The sequence below is a fragment of the Phoca vitulina genome, unplaced genomic scaffold (genome assembly GCF_004348235.1).
Source record: "Phoca vitulina isolate PV1807 unplaced genomic scaffold, GSC_HSeal_1.0 scaffold52, whole genome shotgun sequence".
Lineage (NCBI taxonomy): Eukaryota > Metazoa > Chordata > Mammalia > Carnivora > Phocidae > Phoca > Phoca vitulina.
In genome coordinates this window covers 3,144,750-3,165,766 of record NW_022589755.1, presented here as the reverse complement: position 1 = coordinate 3,165,766, position 21,017 = coordinate 3,144,750, and the positions used below count along the sequence as shown (strand labels likewise).

The 21,017-nt window shown below is 43.8% G+C and overlaps 1 protein-coding gene across 1 annotated transcript; it reads left to right on the top strand.

The window, feature by feature from the left end:
• The first annotated feature begins 1,169 nt into the window (after nucleotides 1–1,169).
• Nucleotides 1,170–20,533, top strand: NCR1 (natural cytotoxicity triggering receptor 1). Its single transcript, XM_032388907.1, is given in 12 exon segments — nucleotides 1,170–1,203; nucleotides 4,721–5,005; nucleotides 8,979–9,266; nucleotides 10,671–10,882; nucleotides 12,660–12,669; nucleotides 16,539–16,604; nucleotides 16,687–16,722; nucleotides 16,906–17,190; nucleotides 18,707–18,985; nucleotides 19,255–19,305; nucleotides 20,143–20,190; nucleotides 20,313–20,533. Coding segments are annotated over 12 exon segments (1,785 nt in total). The 3' UTR covers nucleotides 20,504–20,533.
• The last annotated feature ends 484 nt before the right edge of the window (nucleotides 20,534–21,017 follow it).

The following is a 21,017-nucleotide window of genomic DNA, read 5'->3' as shown; positions in this document are numbered from 1 at the left end:
ACATTTCCATTTATTCTCTGACATACAATATAAAATATTCACATATCAGAATATACTAAGAAAAGCAACTTTCACCATTTCTCAAAATAGATCCCTCAGGTCTTTTCAAGTCAACCCTTCCCTCAAGGGTAAGTCACTATGTTACTACAAGCAAATAGACAAATCCACCATCTATCTATCATTGGAATGTAACATATTTGTCATGATCATCTTGTCCCAGGGTGAAGTGATCAAATAACCGTAGCATCTCCCCTGGAGAGTCCAAGTCATGCTTCAGAGGTGGATATTTTTTGGATGTTTAACAATTAGATTTTGTTTTGCTCCTTCTTAGCTGCAGGATCGTTGGCAAAGTCACTTCTCTTAAAGACTCCTTTTCACTATTTTTAAAATCTGGCTGTTGGTGGTGCCTTCCAAAAGATGGGAGAAGCTCAGGACTTTAGGCATTTGGTGTATTGGAAGGCAAGAGTATATGTATTATAATGAAAATGTGGTAAGTATTAGAGAATTTGATTTGGAATATTTGACTTCCCATCCCATCCTACAGCTAAATATCTATCATCTATCCAGTATCTGTATCTAGATATATAGATAGATATAGGTATAGGTATAGGACTTTCTTTCCCTACAGATGATGAGCAGCTCCTGGGAAAATTCCTTGGCATGCTGGCATAAAGAAAATCCCCAGTGTAAGAGTATATGGTCTTCCTGATCAAGACCAAGTGGATATACTTAGTCCCTGAATTCCAGAGAGGATACACGGGTCCATAACAAGCAAGGACACATGGCTTTTGACTAAACGGTCCAATGAAGACAAATCTCTGCCTGTATGGCACCCTCTTATACTCTGTCCCAGGCCCTTCCACTTGGATGTGGGTTCTGGTTTAAAGAAGGATTTGAGCCCCATTAGACATCGGTTGAGGAAAACACTCACTTCTCATAGGAAACATAAGCAGGAAGATTGGTCTCCTCTCGGGCCCAACCCAAGAGCTATCCAGAACTAAGTTCTTGGGAAGGAACCATTACCTGTGGGGCAATAGATGGAGAAATTCTCTGACTAGAAACTCTGACCTCATACTTCCTGCTGATCTATCTAACTGTCTTACGAGGATCTGTCATTCTGCAAATGTGCACCAACAAGAGACTAACTGGGCTGAGGCCGTATCAGAATCATGGACCCCAGAGACACCATCCTTCTCTGTCTTGGTGAGTTCTCAAATGCAAGTGGGTAAGGGGGGAAGGTGGGGGAGCCCCCAAACAGTCAGTGTCCCTCTTACTATGAGGAATCAGGAGATTCTGTCCTCCATATTGGAGAGTTGGCCTTTGCCCAGATATCTGTAACTGTGTCTTCCCAAATCCAAGTAGCCCGTGGGACATGTTCAACCCATGTCATGCTGTGTAGAGATCCATGATGGGTCCAGAGTTCCTATAGATGAGAGCCTTAGGGCCTGAAATCTAGAAGATAAAACTAAAAGATGAGCCTCAAAGCTATGCTTGCTGTGGAAGAAAAAATGACACCCTTCATGTCATTAGGCAGGGTGACTTGAAACAAACACTGGAAACTGGAAGACTCATCTCTCATGAATCTCTCTCTTCCAGTGTTCTGTCTGAGCCAGAAGATTCAGGCACAGGAAGGTAAGTGTTCCGCTAACTCTCTCCCAGCCACCTTATACCTTGGTGCAGAAGGGTTGGAAGAACAGTCAAAAGCCCAAGCAAATTCCAATTTTATTCCCCATTCCAGCCATCTCTGCTGTGTTCTTCTCTCCAAAACCCTCAAACACATTGTACTCAGACCTGGATTTAGTGTTTTCTTCCATTAGGCTGTCTGCCCTGATATCAAAGACACATATTTTACTGAATGTTCACAACTGCAGGGCTGAGGAAGTTGGGAGCCATTGGTGATTACCCAATATCTGTCCCTATGTCAGACCTACTTGTTTTCACAACCTAATTCTCTCCACTCTATCCACTTTGCTACATCTAATGGGATGTTGCCTTAGCCCCACCCTCTCAAGCAGGCTCTATAATGGACACCAAGTAGCTCTCAAGTATGAGTGTATATTGTCACCTCCACTCCTGCCTTGTCCATGTCTTCTCTCCTCCAGCTCCTTCTAAAGACTGTAGCCTGGATTACTTGTGTGTTTATTTTTTTTTTTTTTTAAGATTTTATTTATTTATTTGACAGAGAGAGACACAGTGAGAGAGGGAACACAAGCAGGGGGAGTGGGAGAGGGAGAAGCAGGCTTCCCGCGGAGCAGGGAGCCCGACGTGGGGCTCGATCCCAGGACCCTGGGATCATGACCTGAGCCGAAGGCAGACGCTTAACGACTGAGCCACCCAGGCGCCCCTACTTGTGTGTTTAAAACACAGGTATCTTTATCTCCCTCAAACCCCTCAGGGGTCAAACTTCAGATAAACATACTGATGTAACCGGTTCTCCCAAGCGCTGCCTGCCCAGGTTGCATCTGCTCCCCCGACCCATCTTCCACTCTTCCACTGAACCTCTGCTCTTCACCCATGCTGAACTTACTTTAGTTTGTCCCTCACTTCTTTGTACTTCATTAACCCTTCTCCCATCATCCCTTCTATCCACAATGCTCCCAACCTGCCAGTCCACACTGCCTAGGCAATTGCTACTCATCCTCATGTGTCAGCTGAACCCTTACATCTATTATCAGACCTCCAAGATCTACAACTCTATACTGCAGACCATGTGTCATGAACTGCGATTATATACTTGTGTATTTTTAAAAATTAGTATCTGACATTTCCCACATCATCATTCCCTTAAAGGTCTTACCCAGGTTGTGTAGGTCAGGGTTTCTCAACCTTGGACCTATCGACATTTGGGAGCAGATAATCCTTTGTTGGGAGGGAAGTCCTGTGCATTGTAAGATCCCTGGCTTTTACCCAGTAGATGCCAACAGTGCCTCCCGTCCCAACCAAAAATGTCCCCAGGCATTGACAAGTTGTCCCCTGGGAGGCAAAATTGCCCCCTGTTGAGAACCACTAGTTTAGGTCATGATATTAAATGAACACTGTGTCTGCATTAATGGAGGCATCTCTCATATACTTTGGAAGAACAAAAGCATGGATGTATTGGTGAATGAATAATACTGAATAACAGGAAGTCCTGCAATTTTTGGTAAATACGGTCAACATCTTCCATGGCCACAGATAGTAGGTTGGTCTTCCTTGATGGCATTCCTCCTGAGCATGGCAGAGTCCCTTTCATTCCCCCCTCACAGAGCAGCAGTTGAGTACATCACTATCAGATCTAAAATAGATGATACATCTCGATAAAGGAACCAGCAGATTGTTGAGTTGTTGATGAGGATTGCCATGGCAACAAAATACCACGCAGACTTTATGGCAGACTCTTGGTTGCTAGGGGAGGGGCTGTGGGAAGAAAGAGTGGGAAGTGACCTCTTAGTGTGTACAAAGTCTCCTCTGGGGTGATAAAAATACAACAAGATAGAGGTGATGGAAAATCTTTTAAAAAAAGGAGCGGGGGGAGGCGCCTGGGTGGCTCAGTCATTAAGCATCTGCCTTCACCTCAGGTCATGATCCCAGGGTCCTGGGATCGAGCCCTGCATCAGGCTCCCTGTTCAGCAAGAAGCCTGCTTCTCCCTCTCCCACTTCCCCTGCTTGTGTTCCCTCTCTCGCTATGTCTCTCTCTGTCAAATAAATAAATAAAATCTTAAAAAAAAAAAAAGAGGGGAAGGTTACACAACATTGTGAATGCATTAAATACCACCGAATCATACACTTTAAAAATGGTTCATTGTATGCTATGTGAATTTCACCTCAAAAAGAAAATAAACATGAAAAGGAAGGAGTTTAGTTCCTCAAAAGGCTAAACATAGAATTATCATATGATCCAGCAGTTCCATTCTTACGTATATAACCAAAGGAATTGAAAGCAGGGACTTACACAGATACCTGTACACCGATGCTCAGGGCAGCATTATTCACCATAGCCAAAGACGGAAACAACCCAAATATCCATTGGCCTGAGTGGATAATCAAAATGTGGTTTACACAGACAATGGAATGTTATTTGGCCATTCAAACAAAGGGTGTTCTGACACATGCCACTACATACGTGAACCTTACTCAGGGTATTATGCTCAGTGAAATACACCAGACACAGAAGGACAAATATTGTATTATTCCACTGAAATGGAGTACCTTGAATAGGCAAATTCATAGACAGAAAGTAGATCAGATATTACTGGTGGCTGAGGAAAGAGGGAGTGGGGAGTTATTGCTTAATGATTATAGAGTTTCTGTCTGGAGTCATAAAAAAATTCTGAAAATAGAGGTCATGTTTGCACAATATACTGAATGTAATTAATGCCATTGAACTGTTCACTTAAAAAAAATGGTTAAAAAGGGGGGAGGGTGCCTGGCTGCCTCAGTCGGTAGAGCTTGTGACTATCAATATCAGGGTCATGAGTTCAAGCCCCATGTTGGGTGTGGAGCCTATCTAAAAAAAAAAAGAAAGAAAGAAAGAAAGAAAGAAAAGAAAAGAAAGTTGAAATGCTAAATTTCACATTTTATATATTTTACTACATTTAGAAAATACCAAAAAAAGATTTTAAAAAGGAAAGAATTGCAGGCCCTTCACACCTTAATTTATTTGTATTCTGTCCAGAGAGAAGGAAAGGACTGTGGTTTCTCCATAGCAGACCACCTGAGTCTGGGCTTTATTTTCTTCTAGGGGATTTTCCTGTTCCTATCATATCTGCCACACCTGGTTCTGTGATTCCCTGGAATGACTCTGTGAAGATCCTGTGTTGGGGGACTCCCGAGTCTTACTTGTACCAACTGGAAATCCTGGGAAACTCCACATTCGAGGTGGTGGAGAAGAAATTGAGATTTCAGAAGAAGGCTGAATTCCTCATTAAACACATGAATCCAAACACTGCAGGACGTTATCAGTGCCAGTATAGGAAATAGGACCACTGGTCGGAGCACAGTAAAGCCTTGGAGCTGGTGGTGACAGGTGAGGACACATCCAAGGTCTCCAGCCCTCGGTGTTCTTTCTTTCTTATTTTTTCATAGACTTTACTTTTTTTTAATTTAATTTAATTTTATTGTGTTATGTTAGTCACCATATAATAAATCATTAGTTTTTGATGTAGTGATCCATGCTTCATTGTTTGCGTATAACACCCAGTGCTCTATGCAGTACGTGCCCTGCTTAATACCCATCACTGGGCTCACCCATCCCCCCACCCCTCTCCCCTCTAAAACCCTCAGTTCATTTCTCAGAGTCCATAGTCTCTCATGGTTCATCTCTCCCTCTGATTTCCCCCCATTTTCCCCTTCCTTCTCCTAATGTCTTCCATGCTATTCCTTTTGTTCCACAAATAAGTGAAACCATATGATAATTGACTTTCTCTGCTTGACTTATTTCACTTAGCATAATCTCCTCCAGTCCCATCCATGTTGATGTAAAAGTTGGGTATTCATCCTTTCTAATGGCTGGGTAATATTCCATTGTATATATGGACCACATCTTCTTTATCCATTCATCTGTTGAAGGGCATCTGAGCTCTTTCCACAGTTTGGCTATTGCAGACATTGCTGCTATGAACATTGGGGTGCATATGGCCCTTCTTTTCACTATATCTGTGTCTTTGGGGTAAATACCCAAGAGTGCAATTGTTGGGTCATAGGGCAGCTCTATTTTTCATTTTCTGAGGCACCTCCACACTGTTTTCCAAAGTGGCTGTACCAACTTGCATTCCCACCAACAATGTAAGAGGATTCCCCTTTCTCCACAACCTCTCCAACATTTATTATTTCTTGCCTTGTCCATTTTTGCCATTCTAACTGGTGTAAGGTGGTATCTCAATGTGGTTTTGATTTGAATTTCCCTGATGGCTAATGATGATGAACATTTTTTCATGTGTCTGTTAGCCATTTGTATGTCTTCTTCAGAGAAGTGTCTGTTCATGTCTTCTGCCCATTTCTTGACTTATTTGTTTTTTGGGTGTTGAGTTTGAGAAGTTCTTTATAGATCTTGGATACCAACCCTTTATCTGTAGTGCCATTTGCAAATATCTTCTCCCATTCTGTGGGTTGCCTCTTTGTTTTGTTGACTCTTTCCTTTGCTGTGCAGAAGCTTTTTATCTTGATGAAGTCCCAAAAGTTCATTTTTGCTTTTGTTTCACTAGCTTTTGGAGATGAATCTTGAAAGAAGTTGCTGTGGCCAATGTCAAAGAGGTTACTGCCTGTGTTTTCCTCTAGGATTTTGATGGATTCCTGTCTCATATTGAGGTCTTTCATCCATTTTGAGTTTATCTTTGTGTATGGTGTTAGAGAATGGTCGAGTTTCATTCTTCTGCATGTGGCCGTCCAATTTTCCCAGCACCATTTATTGAAGAGACTGTCTTTTTTCCATTGCATATTTTCTCCTGCTTTGTCAAAGATTATTTGATCATAGAGTTGAGGGTCCATATCTGGGCTCTCTATTCTGTTCCATTGGTCTATATGTCTGTTTTTGTGCCAGTACCATGCTGTCTTGGTGATCACGGCTTTGTAATATAGCTTGAAATCGGGCAATGTGATGCCCCCAGCTTTGTTTTTCTTTTTCAACATTTCCTTGGCGATTCGGGATCTTTTCTGATTCCATACAAATTTTAGGATTGTTTGTTCCAGCACTTTGAAAAATGTCATTGGAATTTGGATCAGGATGGCATTGAAGGTATAGATTGCTCTGGGTAGCATAGACATTTTAACAATGTTTATTCTTCCAATCCATGAGCATGGAATGTTTTTCCTTCTTTTTGTGTCTTCTTCAATTTCTTTCATGAGTGTTCTGTAGTTCCTAGAGTATAGATCCTTTACCTCTTTGGTTAGGTTTATTCTGAGGTATCTTATGGTTTTGGGATTATTGTAAATGGGATCCATTTACCATAGCATCATTAGTTTTTGATGTAGACTTTACTTTTAGAACAGTTTCATGTTTCCAGAAAAATTGAGAAGAGAGGACAGAACATCCCCATATACCTATCACCCACTCTCCCTTGTTGTTAACATATTCTGTTGGTATGGCACTTTTCTTACCATTAATGAACCAATATGGATAACTTAGCATGTGCCAAAGTGCATAGTTTATTTAGGTCTCCTTAGCTTTTACAACTGTTGATGGGCATGCAGGAGGGCACCTGATGTGATGAGCACTGGGTGTTATAGGCAACTGATGAATTATTGATCACTACATCTGAAATTAATGATGTACTATATGTTGGCTAATTGAATTTAAATAAAAATTTTAAAAAGATTTCCTTAGCTTTTACGCAGCGGTCGTTCATCTGCTCTAGGATCCCATCCCACACTGCATGCAGTTGTCACATCTCCTTAGGCTGCTCTTGGCTGTGGCAGTTTTGAGGAGGGCTGGTCAGGTACTTTGTAGGATGCCCCACTATTGGAAGTTGTCTGATGTTTCTCTCATGATAAGACAGGGTTCCTGGGGTAACTGTGAGGAAGACCACAGAAGCACAGTGCCATTTTCACCACATCACATTAAGGGTACACACCATACAAATGAATATGGCTGTTGATGCTGAGCTTGAGCACCCGGCTGAGATAGCATGTGCAGGTTTCTCCTCCTGACCCTTTCTGTATGGATAGAAATCAGTAAATGCAGCCTGTACCTAAGGAGGGGGAAGTTATGCTCCCTGCACAAGTCTGGCCCTAGATTTTAAGTCCTCTGTCCTCAGGGTGGCTTGACCCTGTGTTTCTAGAAGGGTTTGTTTCTGGAAGGGTCCATCCTGAATTTCCAGGTCTTTTCACTTGCTAACATTCTTTTTACATAATGTCGCCTCTCTCAGCCTCTGACATAGCTCCTCAAACTCTGGATACTATTCCCCCTTTTCCCCAAATATGGCTTGTGATATTGTGATTTATAATAAGAACTATATATTTGGTTTTTGTTCCTGTTCCTGGCACAGAGCTCTTAAATCCCTTGGAATTTCCTGAATGACTAAGAATGGTAAAGTGTTTTGATATTCTAACAAACCCCTTCTTCCTACCTTACCTGAGGCTATGTTAATGAGGTGACTTTTGTACCCCACTTAAGGACCGGGGCTGGTTGCCAGGAGAACCGACCATGTGACTAAAATGTTTGAACTTTCAGTCCCTCCCCATTCCCACCTCCAGGGATGGGTGAGGGGCTGGAGGTTGAATCAATGGCTAATGGCCAAAGATTTAATCAACCATGCCTAGGTAATGAAGCCTCCATAAGAACCCAAAAGGACAGGGTTCAGAGAGCTTCCAGGTTGGTGAACACGTGGAGGTACTGGTAGAGAGGCGCACCTGGAGAGGGCACCTGGAGAGGGCACCTGGCCTTACGCATCCCTACCATCTGGCTGTCCCTGATTGTATCCTTTATAATAAACCAGTGATCTAGTAAGTAAACTGATCTCCTGAGCCTGTAAGTTGCTCTGGCAAATTAAATGAACCAAGGAAGGGGTTGTGGGAACTTCTGATTTACAGCCATTCTGTCAGAAGCACCGGTGACATGAGAGGCTTGTGACTGGCATCTGAAGTGGGAGCGTTCTCAGGACTGAGCCCTTAATCTTTGGGATCTGATGTTATCTCCAGGTAGATAGTGTCAGAATTAAGTTGAATTATGGGATGCCCAGTGGGTGTCTCAGGACTGCTTGGTGGTGTGGGGGGGGGAACCCCACATGTTGTAATTGGGAACAGAATCATTTGGGTCTTATGACTCTAGAAACAAGATCTCTATCTCTTGAAGATGGCATCTCATCCAAGCCCCACAGGCTGCTTGCTTGCTCAGACCTGTCTGAATAGTTTGGGACAGAGTATGGGTCCTGGAGTAGTGAAATGAGAAGTTCCCAGCTCCCATTCCTTTGGATCAGGGTCTTACCATGGACCCAATAGGAGTGGTGGGGATATCAGGGAAAGGAAGAAAAATCTTGCTATTAGCTTACTCTCTTCTCTTTTAGGCTTCTACAACAAACCCTTCTTCTCTGCTGACCAGGGCATTGTGGTGATGCTAGGGAAGAATATCTCCCTGCAGTGCAGTTCAGCACACATCCCATTTGATAGATTTTCACTGATCAAGGAAGGAGGAGCCACCCTGTCACAGAACCAAAATGGCAGACACCAAGGCAACTTCATTCTAGGTCCTGTGAACCAAAGCTTCTCAGGCAACTACAGGTGCTATGGTTGGTACAGCAGCAGCCCTTATGTGTGGTCAGCCCCCAGTGATGCCCTGGGGCTTGTGGTCACAGGTAGGTGCACCCCAGCCCAGCCCTGTGTCCTCCTCCTTGGGGCCTTGGCCTCCAGCAGGAATACAAAAAGGGGCACTGAGAAAGAACAGTGGGGCAGTAGAGGCTGTGAAGAAAGACTTTCATCCCCACCCCGTTTGATTTTCACATCCTCTCCTAGAGTTCTCCAGACAGTGCCCTTTAAAAACATGTGGTCTGTTGAGAATGGAGCAGCCAAAGTTCAGAGTCACGTTAAGGGGCATTGTTGAGACAATAGATCCCAGACACCACCTCAGACTAACCCACCTCTCTTCTTCACATCCTTGGTTGCATCTGGAAACCCTTAAACTAACCTTCAGTACTATAGTCCGCTCTGAGTGACTGGCTGGAAATTTATGGCTCGTGGAAAGAACTCTAAAAACTCTAACATGAGCCCCATTATCATAGTGTTTGCATCTCTCTACTCGGCAGAAGAAGACAAGTTACAGCAAAGGAAAGCAACTGCTGACTGCTGCACAGGGCAACCACATTCATCTCTCATGCCCACCTTGTCCAATCACTCTACAAGCTGAGCACATATAGTAGTCATGGCACTGTAAGATCATAGAGGCCAGAGTGCTTTTTCATTTAACAGTGCATAGATAATTGGGCACTGATGGAGGAGGAGTGAATTTATTAGTCTTTTTCTTTAAAGCAGATAGCCACAGTATCTTGTCTTAGAAATCATCTATCCCAGTGTTGGGATAATACTATCCTGTATTATCCTCTCAAACTCAAAATATTGTGCATTTTGTAATTAGGAACTAATTTGAAATTCCAAATCCATTTGAAATTATTTCTGTATTTTAACAAGAGAGTTACTATGATTTCTGAGCATTGTCATTTCACAGTATTTTATTACATCCTTGAAATGAATATGGGCCCAGAAAGTCCATATAACAAATGAAGAATTTTTTTTTTTAAAGATTCAGAGAACAGCAATGTTTAGTGAACAGTCACACAATAGTGGAGATACAATTTACCTAAGATTATCTGAAAATTTTCTCTGGCTAACCAACACTGCTGTATCCTTTGTCATGTATGAAAAAGGAACACAAGTTGTTACGTGGGGTGAAGGAAGTGTAGAGGAGAAAATTTAGGATTCCAAACATATGAAGGTGTTGCAAGGAAGGATATGACTAGACTTTGAGGGAAATGAAGAGGGAATGAAAAGCAAACACAACATCCCCATAGTCACCTCCTTTCCTGTTCACAAGTCTCCCCTTTGACCCAGGCTCAAGGATTAAGTATGGCGCTTGTGAGTGCATGAGTTCATTGAGGAGGGGTTCTGACACAAATAGGGAAATGAGCTCCTTTTCAGGGCTCTGGGGTTGGGATGAAATGGAACATGACCAATGATTGCTCACCTCCTTTTAATTATGTCTGCAGATATAATGAAACAAGATTACACAATGGGGAATTTGATCCGAATGGGTGTGGCAGGGCTGGTCCTTGTGGCTCTCTTGGCCATTCTGGTTAAAAATTGGCACAACCATCAGGCTCCAAACAAGGAAGACTGTCCAGATTTTCCTGAGCTGAGCTGGAGTAAACAGAAATGTCAGACATAATGGACCTTTGGACAAACTCCTAACAGCCAGAAGGTAGACACCTGTTGCTGAAGTAGTAATGAGTCAGCACTTGTGGAGTTCTGCAGAGCTACTGGGAGAACAAAAGAGAGAAAGAGGCACTAACAATTTTGGATACATTTTCAAACCAATGGTATTTTCTTATACATATCTGATACAGTTGTATACCACCTTTCTATATGTTGGTGATAAAATTCTTGGTATAGTCTTGGGTTAGCTCATTCCTGTGATAAAAATCATGCAAAGCATTCTCAGTTCTCATTGTTGACTGTTTTTCTCCCAGCCTCTACAGAAGGTCTGGCTCAAAATTTCAATCTGTCTTGAATTTATCAGCAAAACCAGATACCCTCACATCCTTCTAGGTAAGCTCTTAACACTTAGAATTCCATAAATTATTAATACTACTAATTAATTATTAATGTTGTCCATTCAATATACCATATATTCCATGACATGTATCCTTCTAGTTTTCCCTACACTGACATTTGTGTATTAACACGGGCTTTCCCCATTGCTAAGAAGACTCTCCTGTTCTTATGAAACTAACATTTCTTTTTTTCTTTTTATTTATTTGTTTAAAATCAATTAATTAACATATAGTGTATTATTAGTTTCAGAGGTAGAGTTTAGTGATTCATCAGTTGCATATAACACCCAGTGCTGATTATATCAAGTGCCCTCTTTAATGCCCATCACCCAGTTACCCCATCCCCCTATCTCCCCTCCAGCAACCTTCAGTTTGTTTCCTATAGTTAAAAGTCTCTATGGTTTGTCTCCCTCTCTGATTTTGTCTTATTTTATTTTTCCTTCCCTTCCCCTATGTTCATCTGTTTTGCTTCTTAAATTCCACATATGAGTGAAATCATATGATATTTGTCTTTCTCTGACTAACTTATTTCGTTTAGTATAATACCCTCTAGTTCCATCCACATCATTTCAAATGGCAAGATTTCATTCTTTTTAATGGCTGCGTAATATTCCATTGTATATTTGTAACATTTCAAAATATCTCATGCCTCCAATGCAAATTCAATAGACTTGTGAAAACAACCCCGACAAGCATTTCCTCTGGGAATTTTCGATAGAATGCTTAGTCTACTGATCCATCTCTTTGTAGTATTTGGCATAAAATATTATAAATATTTATTGAGATTATGAATAAATAAGTTGATGAAGGAAATGTTAGTGATTGGACCAGATAAAACTACAAGGAAGTGCCGTAGTTTCGGACGAGGGCTAATCAGAGACTTTACATCAAAGCCAGGATTTGGACCCAAGAATGCAATGGGGTTTGATCCTGACAGAGGGATAAGATTAGTTTCACACACTTGGTTTTGTCCACACCAGGGTCTTGTTTGGAAAAGCAGACTGTAACCCTGGGAATAAAAAGATCTTCCCCTCCTAGGAAAAGACTATATTGTCCTGTAGCCATGATGACAAGGTGCCACCAGAACCGCCTTTTCACCCATCATCAGTGACCACTCACCTTAGTGAAAATGCTTTGGCGATTCAACCAATCAGCTCCTTGTTTCTAAATGTCAGCCAATCAGAAACAGGTTTACTCCAGTAAGCACATCTGTGAGTGGGATAGCCAATCAAAAGTCCCCCTCAAATAAACATCTTTTACAAATAATGCCAAACCACAAGAGGCCCTGAGAATCCCAAAAATCCTGTCTAGGATCATCTGTAGGCTTTGCTCGGAGACTCAGAGATATCACGTCTGGCCAGCACACCAGCATAACTCCCCCTTAATATGGTAAAAATAAATTCCACTCTGCCTTTTTTATTTCAGGCACTGAATGGTGAGTGCATTGGCCTCGACAGTTCATATATTGGGTTGATTTAGGTTAAGTGTAAGGCTCGGCTTAGGGGCAGAGTATGGGGACTTATATTCCATGACCTTCACTTTTATGTTAGGCTTTATTCTAGTCACTTCATTTGCAGGAGCATGCTGCAACCCTGTGAATTTTATTCTATTCAATCCATCTATCACGTGGGCAAAGAGATGCTCACAAATGATATGATTTGATGGGCACCCGCTGGCTCAGTCCATAGAGCATGCGACTCTTGATCTCGGCGTTGTGAGTTTAAGCCCCACACTGAGTGTAGAGATTACTTAAAAAAAAAATACTTTAAAAAATATTATGATTTGACGGGCGCCTGGGTGGCTCAGTTGGTTAAGCGACTGCCTTCGGCTCAGGTCATGATCCTGGAGTCCCTGGATCGAGTCCCGCTTCGGGCTCCCTGCTCGGCAGGGAGTCTGCTTCTCCCTCTGACATTCCCCCTTCTCATGTGCTCTCTCTCCCTCTCATTCTCTCTCTCTCAAATAAATAAATAAGATCTTTTAAAAAAAATATTATGATTTGAATAATGATACAAATATATGGATACAGAGTTTCAGTTTGGGATGATGAGAAAATTCTGGAGACATGGTGGTGATGGTCCCACAACAATGTAAATACGCTTAATGTCACTGAACCATACACTCAAAAATGGTTAAAATGAAACCCTATGTCTGTCAAAGAACAATTCCCTTTGGGGATATAGAGGTTTAGTTTTGAAAGATGAAAAAGCTCTGGAGCAACAATGTGAATGTACTGCACACTACTGTATAATGGGTGAAGATGGTAAATTTCATGTTATGCGTTTTTTGCTACAATAAAAAGCTTTTTAAATAGTTAAAACGGTAAAAAAATTTATGTTACGTATTTTTTACCACAATCTGTGAAAAGTTCGTTGTGGCCTGTAGAGACTGAAAGTAGATTACTTGTTGCCTGGGGCTGGTAGAGTTGGGGGGGGGTGGGTAATTGACATTAATGGCCAGGGAGCACTGGGTTTCTTTTTGTAGTGGTGGAAAAATTCTAAAATTACATTGTGGTAATGGTTGAGCAATTCTGTGAATGTACTAAAAACCATTGAATTATATACTTTAAATAGGTAAATTGTATGGTATAGTTCAATAAAGTTTTTTTTTTCAAGTACCAAAAAAAATGAATATATTGTTAATGACATCCTCGGGGTTGCTCACTCTTTAAGTGATTGAGTGATGGCTTGAAATCCATCATTTCCAACATGGCTTACAAACTCTAAACAGAGATAGTCCCAGGAGTATGGGAGTGAGCTTAAGACGACAAATGGGCTCAAGTAAAAACACTTTGATAAAGTCAAGTCCTTGGAAGGATTTCCCTCTTAGAAAAAGTGGCTCTAGAACTGCTCCAATCACCATCTCAGAAAACGACAAGCAAACCTGCCTGTCTGCAAGTCTGGACGCAGACTTATGAAAAATCAGAAACACTGACATCTTCCACAAGAGTGTGAAGTTGAATTCCACTTCTGAGCCATGTAGGACCAAAACCACAAATGAATGTAAGATTGCTTACAGCCTGCTGAGGCACCTGGGCCCTCCAGAAGAATCAAATGGAAGGCAACACTTTCGCTACAAGTACACACAACAATATACGTTGGAATCCCATAGGTAGGAAAACTCACTGTGAATAACCAGCAATAAAAAATTGCAAACTTCATAAAGAAACAAAGAAACCCCAAATATTATGGAAGAATTAGCAATACCAAGGGACTTGAGATACAGAACTGTCATATGCCTATGTAAATTACTAGTTAACAGAGAAGAAAGCCACAAGGAAACCGAGGCTAGACCCATTCTCTAAAGTCCAGACCCAACCCCAATTAGGGCCAGGCCATGGAGATACTAACCTGATCCTCTGTGGTGCCAGGAAGCTGACTTAAATTCCAGGGAGCTCCCCCCAACTTTTAAAACAATTTCACAGGAACATGTTATCAGGCAACCAGCCTCTTGAATAGACTCTCAAGCTCTCTAAGTGAGAGGTAGCAGAACTTTCTCACTATACCAAGAGAACTACTTCTCTGCCCCTGGTCACTTTATCCCCAAAGGACAACTAGCTCTTTCCTGATACAGGGACCCACTCATTAGGAACCTTACCTTCATGCTATGAATGGACTTTAGGCTGACAGTGATGAGTAAATTAAGATGTATTATGGGAGAGAAGTGAGACAAGATCCCTTCTTGGCCCAGAGACATCTTTGTCATCTACAGGCAAGACTGCCTCATTGTCTCCTTTGAACTAGCAACCACTGCCTCTCTCCCCCATGGTTTGGTATCTAAATGTTTCCATAGGTCAAGTGTGGTTTTAAAAACAAAAAACAAAAAACAAAAACCCATAGCACATAGCCAGTTTCTCACAGACATTGGCTGTGCCCACTCTCTATGTGGTCAATGTAAAAAACTCCAGTGGATGGCCCTGGGTCCTCACCCACTACTTCTTCTGCACCCATCTTTCCTGTAAGTTTAAGTTTCCTAAATGATGCACACAGGAAGTCAGCTGGAAGAACCCCCCTGCTATATCCTTAGCGAGTCCTAATGGGGAGGACAAGACAGTAGCAATCCAGGGTATGACCCTTTTTACAGGGAGAGCAGAGCTTCTGATTTTAGGTCTAAATCTGCCCGGGAGTAGATGCACAAGCTATCATCTCAATCAAGAGTGACCATCTCACTTGAGCTTTTCTTCTCCAGGATGGCTTCTGAGAAAGACTTTATAGGTACATGAGAATGATGCCCTCTCTCAAAATGTTGTAAGGACATTTTGGTGGAGACCATCTAGACAGGTGGCATGGGTGGGTGTTGGCTGGCTGGAGAAGACGGGTGCTGGAATTTGGAACCAAGGACTGGAGGCAACAGAAAAGAATGGAATAGAAATCCTATCATTTGCAACCACAGGAGTGAACCCACAGGGCATTATGCTAAGTGAGATAAGTCAGACACACAAGGACAAACACTACCGATACCACTTATACTAGGACAAAATTGTCCTATATTTTGACTTAAGTGTTGGTTACATGACTATATACATTTATCAAAACTCATATAGAACTGAACAAGAAATGAGTGGGTTTTACTATATGTAAATAAGGAAGTGAATGGGATATATTCAACCACAAAATCAAGAAATAAGAACAATGGTAATAGATTGGGGGAGATTTCCTCATAGAATGTAAGGCAGAATATAAATCAGCATTACATTTCATTTTCCAAAATTATTTAGACCCTTTGAGGAAAAAAACACACTTTGAGTTTTAAAATATATTAAAATATTTAAGATTTTAATATTTAATTTCTGCTTTATAACAGACTAAAGGAATATACTTATGTAAGAAACAGAACATTTTGTTTCAAAAATTGCATTTTGTTGAAATGTTGTAACAAACCTTTGGAGAAGATAGCATTATCATTTCATTCTGATGAAACCAATTAACTGACCCAAGCATATGCATACCAAACAAAGGGGAGCCAAGATTAAACACATATTTTTTAAATAATTCTAAGGTTTCTGCTCTGCACACTACCCTATGCCTTTCCTGGGCATAATGTCCACATTTCAAAATTTAGAAGAAGACCCTGAAATGAGTTTCAGGTGGGGCAGACAATTGTCAGAGGATCTGGTTAGACCACAGAGATGACCAGATGTGTCATGGGGACAATGACCTGTCCTTATGCCTCATGGTCAGAGGTAGAAGGAAGACTGTGAACCTTCTTGTAAAAAGTCAGTGTGAAAGCCCCATGGCGATTAGTGCTGGGCTTCACCCACCACATCCTGTGCATCTTCCTGGCCTGCTGGACTCAGTCTCCACCCAGCTGCTCGACATTCTCCTGGTACAATCAGTACTATGACCTCTACACTCACTGCCCTGCTCTACCTCGGTGAGTTCTTGCACGTGAGGGAGACAGAATCCAGGGGTCTGGGTGTGGGGGGGCAGCATGTCTCACTGTTCTTGTCTTCCAGGGCTATACCTGAGCCGGACCATCAGCACCCAGAAGCGTGAGTCCCTCCTTCAGAGCCCCAGAGTCTCTCTACTGGGCTCAGACAAAGTATCCACCTAGGAGCTACCAGAGGAGAGAGCAGGGGCTCTGGTTTGCTAGGAGTGCTTGGGACCAGCAACCGGGTGGAAATATGGGTGGGAAGGGGCTTTATCTGGAACTCCAGCCTCTGATTCCCTTCCAGAGATTCTTTCGAAACCCATCATCTGGGCCAAGCCAGATTTCATGATTCCGAAGGGAATGCGAGTGTTGATCTTATGCCAGGGGACTCCTGAGGCCGTTGAATACCAGCTGTATTTTGAGGGACACCTCTCTGCCCAGCAGATCCCAAAACAACTTGGAAGGAGGAACATAGCCATGTTCCGCATCCCAGCCATGACCCCGCTCACTGCAGGGCAATACAAGTGCATTTACCGAAGCAAGGAGCTCTGGTCAAACCCTAGTGACCCTCTGGATCTGGTGGTAACAGGTAACTGTCCCATCCTCAGCCTGAATCCTGGGGAGGGTCATGATTTATTTATTAATCTCCTTGGTGTCATTCAACCTCACTCAGTGGTTACTTATGACCTAGAGGCAGATTGGTCTTAGGTCAGGTTCTCCAGGTGAGATGCTCTGAGATGGACGCATGTGTGCAGGGGGAACACTGGGGAGCATCTTCAAAAGTGACCCCAGCGATGAGGAGTGAGGGAAACAGGCCAGGCAAAAGGCAGAAGCTGGACCATGGTGCAGTTTCAACAGACACCTCAGCCAAGCAAATGTGGAACTCTGGACCTGGGATGGCCCTTCTGAGTGGTCTTGAGATGAGGCTAGGGGTTCTGTACCCACCAGTGTCAACCCCTTCTAGGGAGGAGGTTCCATTCAAACATCCGAACTTTTATGGCACTCGTATTCTATCAGGGGAAGACAGACCACGAGTCTAAGTCAGGACAAATCAATCAGTCATGAGCACCTAAGGAGTAAATGATGATATGGAAAAAGACAGAGTAGAATGGGGTTGGGAGGGAAGGCAGTCTCAGGAAGGCAGTCCCAGGCTCCTTCAGCTGAGGGATGTGGTTCTCAAACTTAAGCAGGTATTAGAATCACCTGGAGGGCTGGTGAAAACACAGATGGCCCTAGTACACCCACGTTCACGGAAGCGCTATTCACAATAGCCAAAAGGTAGCAACAGGCTCAGTGTCTACTGACAAAGGAATGGATGAACAAAATATGGTCTATACACATGATGGAATATTATTTGGCCTTGAAAAAGAAGGAGATTCGGACACCTGCTACATCATGGACGGACCTTGAGGGCGTTATTCTGAGTGAGATAAACCAGTCACGGAAGGACAAATACTGTAGGAGTCACTTCTGTGTGGGAGCTAGGATGGTCAAATTCATAGAGACAGAAAGCAGAATGGTGGGTGCCAGGGGCTGGGGGGCAGGGATGGGGTGAGGGTGCTTAATAACGGGGACAGTTTCAGTTCTGCAAGATGAAAAGGGTTCTGGAGATGGATGGTGGTGATGGTTGCATGACAATGTGAAGGTACTCAACGCCACTGAATTGTACCCATAAAATTGGTTAAGATGGTAAATTTTATGTGTCATGTATTTCATAACAATGTAAAACAATAATAATTTTTAAAACACAGATGGCTGCCTTACCCCTGAGTTTCTGATGCAGTGGGTCTGGGGTGGAGCCTGGAAATCTGCATTTCTGATAAGCTTCCTGCTGATGCTGATGTCGCTGGTCCCAAGGATCTCTAACTCTGAGAACCACTGATGTTGGGCAATCCCCAGAGAAAGAGTCATGCTAATGCCCCTGAAAGTTAGAGGAGTGAGTGTCTCAGTCTTGAAGGGAGAGATCAGGGAGGGCATGTCCATGACCAAAGCAGAGGAGACAGAGATTCTTGGGTGTGACATCCCAGTCTTAAGGCCAAGGAGGAAGGGAGACATAGGAGGCAGGATAAAGACTCTCTTAACCTACCTGGCTCCTTCTCCCACAGAAATGTATGACACGCCCACCCTCTCCGTTCATCCTGGGCCTGAGGTGACCTCAGGAAAGAACGTGACCTTCTATTGCCGACTAGGCACTGCAACAAACAAGTTCTTTCTGCTCAAGGAGGGAAGATCTGGCCGCCCTCAGCACAGATATGGGAACACCCAGGTGGAGTTCCCCATGGGTCCTGTGACCACAGCCCACAGAGGGACGTACAGATGTTTTGGCTCTTATAACAACCATGCATGGTCTTTCCCCAGTGAGCCTGTGAAGCTCCTGGTCACAGGTGAGGATAACCCTCAGATTTCCCCCATGTCCTCTCCGGAACCCCAAGTGAACCCAACCAGTGATGAGGAAGGCAGCAAAGGGACAGGTGGGAAGATGCAGAGGGCACCTCCCTGCAGTGCCCTCATCCACATGCATTTTTGCAGAGGCCCAGTTGATTTTTCCCGAGGAAGAAGGCCAGAGGGACAGGGAGAGGGAGGACACAGAGACTAGGTGGGAAGACCAGAGGAAACCCAAAACCTTTATGGTTTTCTTTGTTTCCACTGCCAGAAGATGTTGGGGACACCAGCCTTGCACCCACAGAACACACCTCTTTTTCTGGTGAGTAACAGTTACTTCTAAACTTGGGTGGGGGGGTGATCAGAGCCTCCCAGTGACACTAAAAACATGTCGTTCATTCGAAATATCCATTGACTGTATAGCAATTGCCATGACCTGCAGTTCCCTCAGTGGAGCAAATATCCTTGCTTTCGTGGCACCTGCATCCCAGCGGGAGGCAGACCGAGAGTCAAAGTCAGAGAAATAAGCCAAGCGTATAGCACAGGGGGAGCAAACAGTGGTGTGGAAGAAAGACAGAGTAGAACAAACAGGGTGAGGGTGACCGGGAGGGCAGGTGGCAATATTAGAGCTGTCTGAATCGGCCTCACAGTGGAGCAAATACCTAAAGAACTAAGGGCATTCGTTCTGTGGCTACATGGGGAAGAAGGTTCCAGAGAGAGGGAGTGGCCATTGAGTATGGCAGGGGGAGGGCCAAGGCAGGGGGAGGGCCAGCGCCGGGAGTAACTCCCTCCACTGGGAGTGATATTGCACGGTGCCAGTGGGGACGGGGTGTGGGCTCAGAGCCTGGAAGAAAATGGGGAGACTGTGAGTCATCCAACATGTGAGGAAGAAGCCATGTTGACCCACGTAATGAGGAAGCTGAGGGCCAGAGGGAAGACGTGCCCGGTGGGGGGTCCTGGAGCTGAATTCCCTCTCGGGTTTGCCTGTCCTTTGGCTCTTCCTCTCTACCTGCCAGATGAAGCCAGTAGGACCTGGAGAGTGGGGTGGGGACCTGGAAAAGCTGCACAAGGCCATGGGGTCCAACCGAGGGGAGGAGAGGCAGCCTGGGCAGAGGCCGACACTCTTTTTCTCACTGCTTCACTTCCCTATCATCTGCAGACCTTTGGGACCTCGACTTGTTAACCACAGAAGCAGAATTCCAGCAAGGTAGGCAAGCAGCGGGTGCTGCAGCCTGTGAAGGAGTGTGATCTGGAACGGGGAGAGGGAGAGGTGGGGCGAGGCGTGTCCATCCATTCCTGTCAGCCATCAGTCTGTTCTTCTGACCCCAGACCTTGCCCTCTGGGATCACACTGCCCAGAATCTCCTTCGGATCGGTCTGGCTTTCCTGGTCCTGGTGGCCCTCATGTGCCTCCTGGCTGAAGACTGGCTTTGGAGGAAGAGGGCACAAGAGAAAGCCAACGGGGCTTCAAGTCAGGAACGCAGGAGAAGGTTCAGAACACAGAGACGCCTGGACAAATGACCGAGAGATGTGCTGGCCACAGGTAGAGCTGAGCGCTGGCCTTGACCCTGAGCTGAGTGAGCTCTGTGTTGTACCCATGGAGGAGGGTTCCCTGCAGGAAACTGAAGGACAGCTGCGTGGAGTCTGGCAAAGCTTCCAGGAGGAGTTGGGCAGGGGGGATGAAAGAGCTAAATTTCTCCTGCAGACAGACCCTCTCGTCTCTTGTGGGGTGTAAGCATTTTTGTGCCTGCCTGATGCAAACCAAAGTTTTAACCACCCTGGTTTTCACCGAATATCTTTGTAAACAGCATGGCCACAGAATATTTCCTTCCTACTTTGGTCTTTATCCCTAGTTCTTCTTTCCTTTGCTGCAATATGTCATTCACGGTATTTAATAGCCAGTACAGAAAAAAATAATAATAACCAGTACAGAATAGGCATTTGTCAAAAGGAACAGCACAGAGAGGCACCACCGGGTTAACGGAGGTGCAGGCTGTGAGCACACATACAGCTCAGTGTGTCCTGGCTGGGTCTC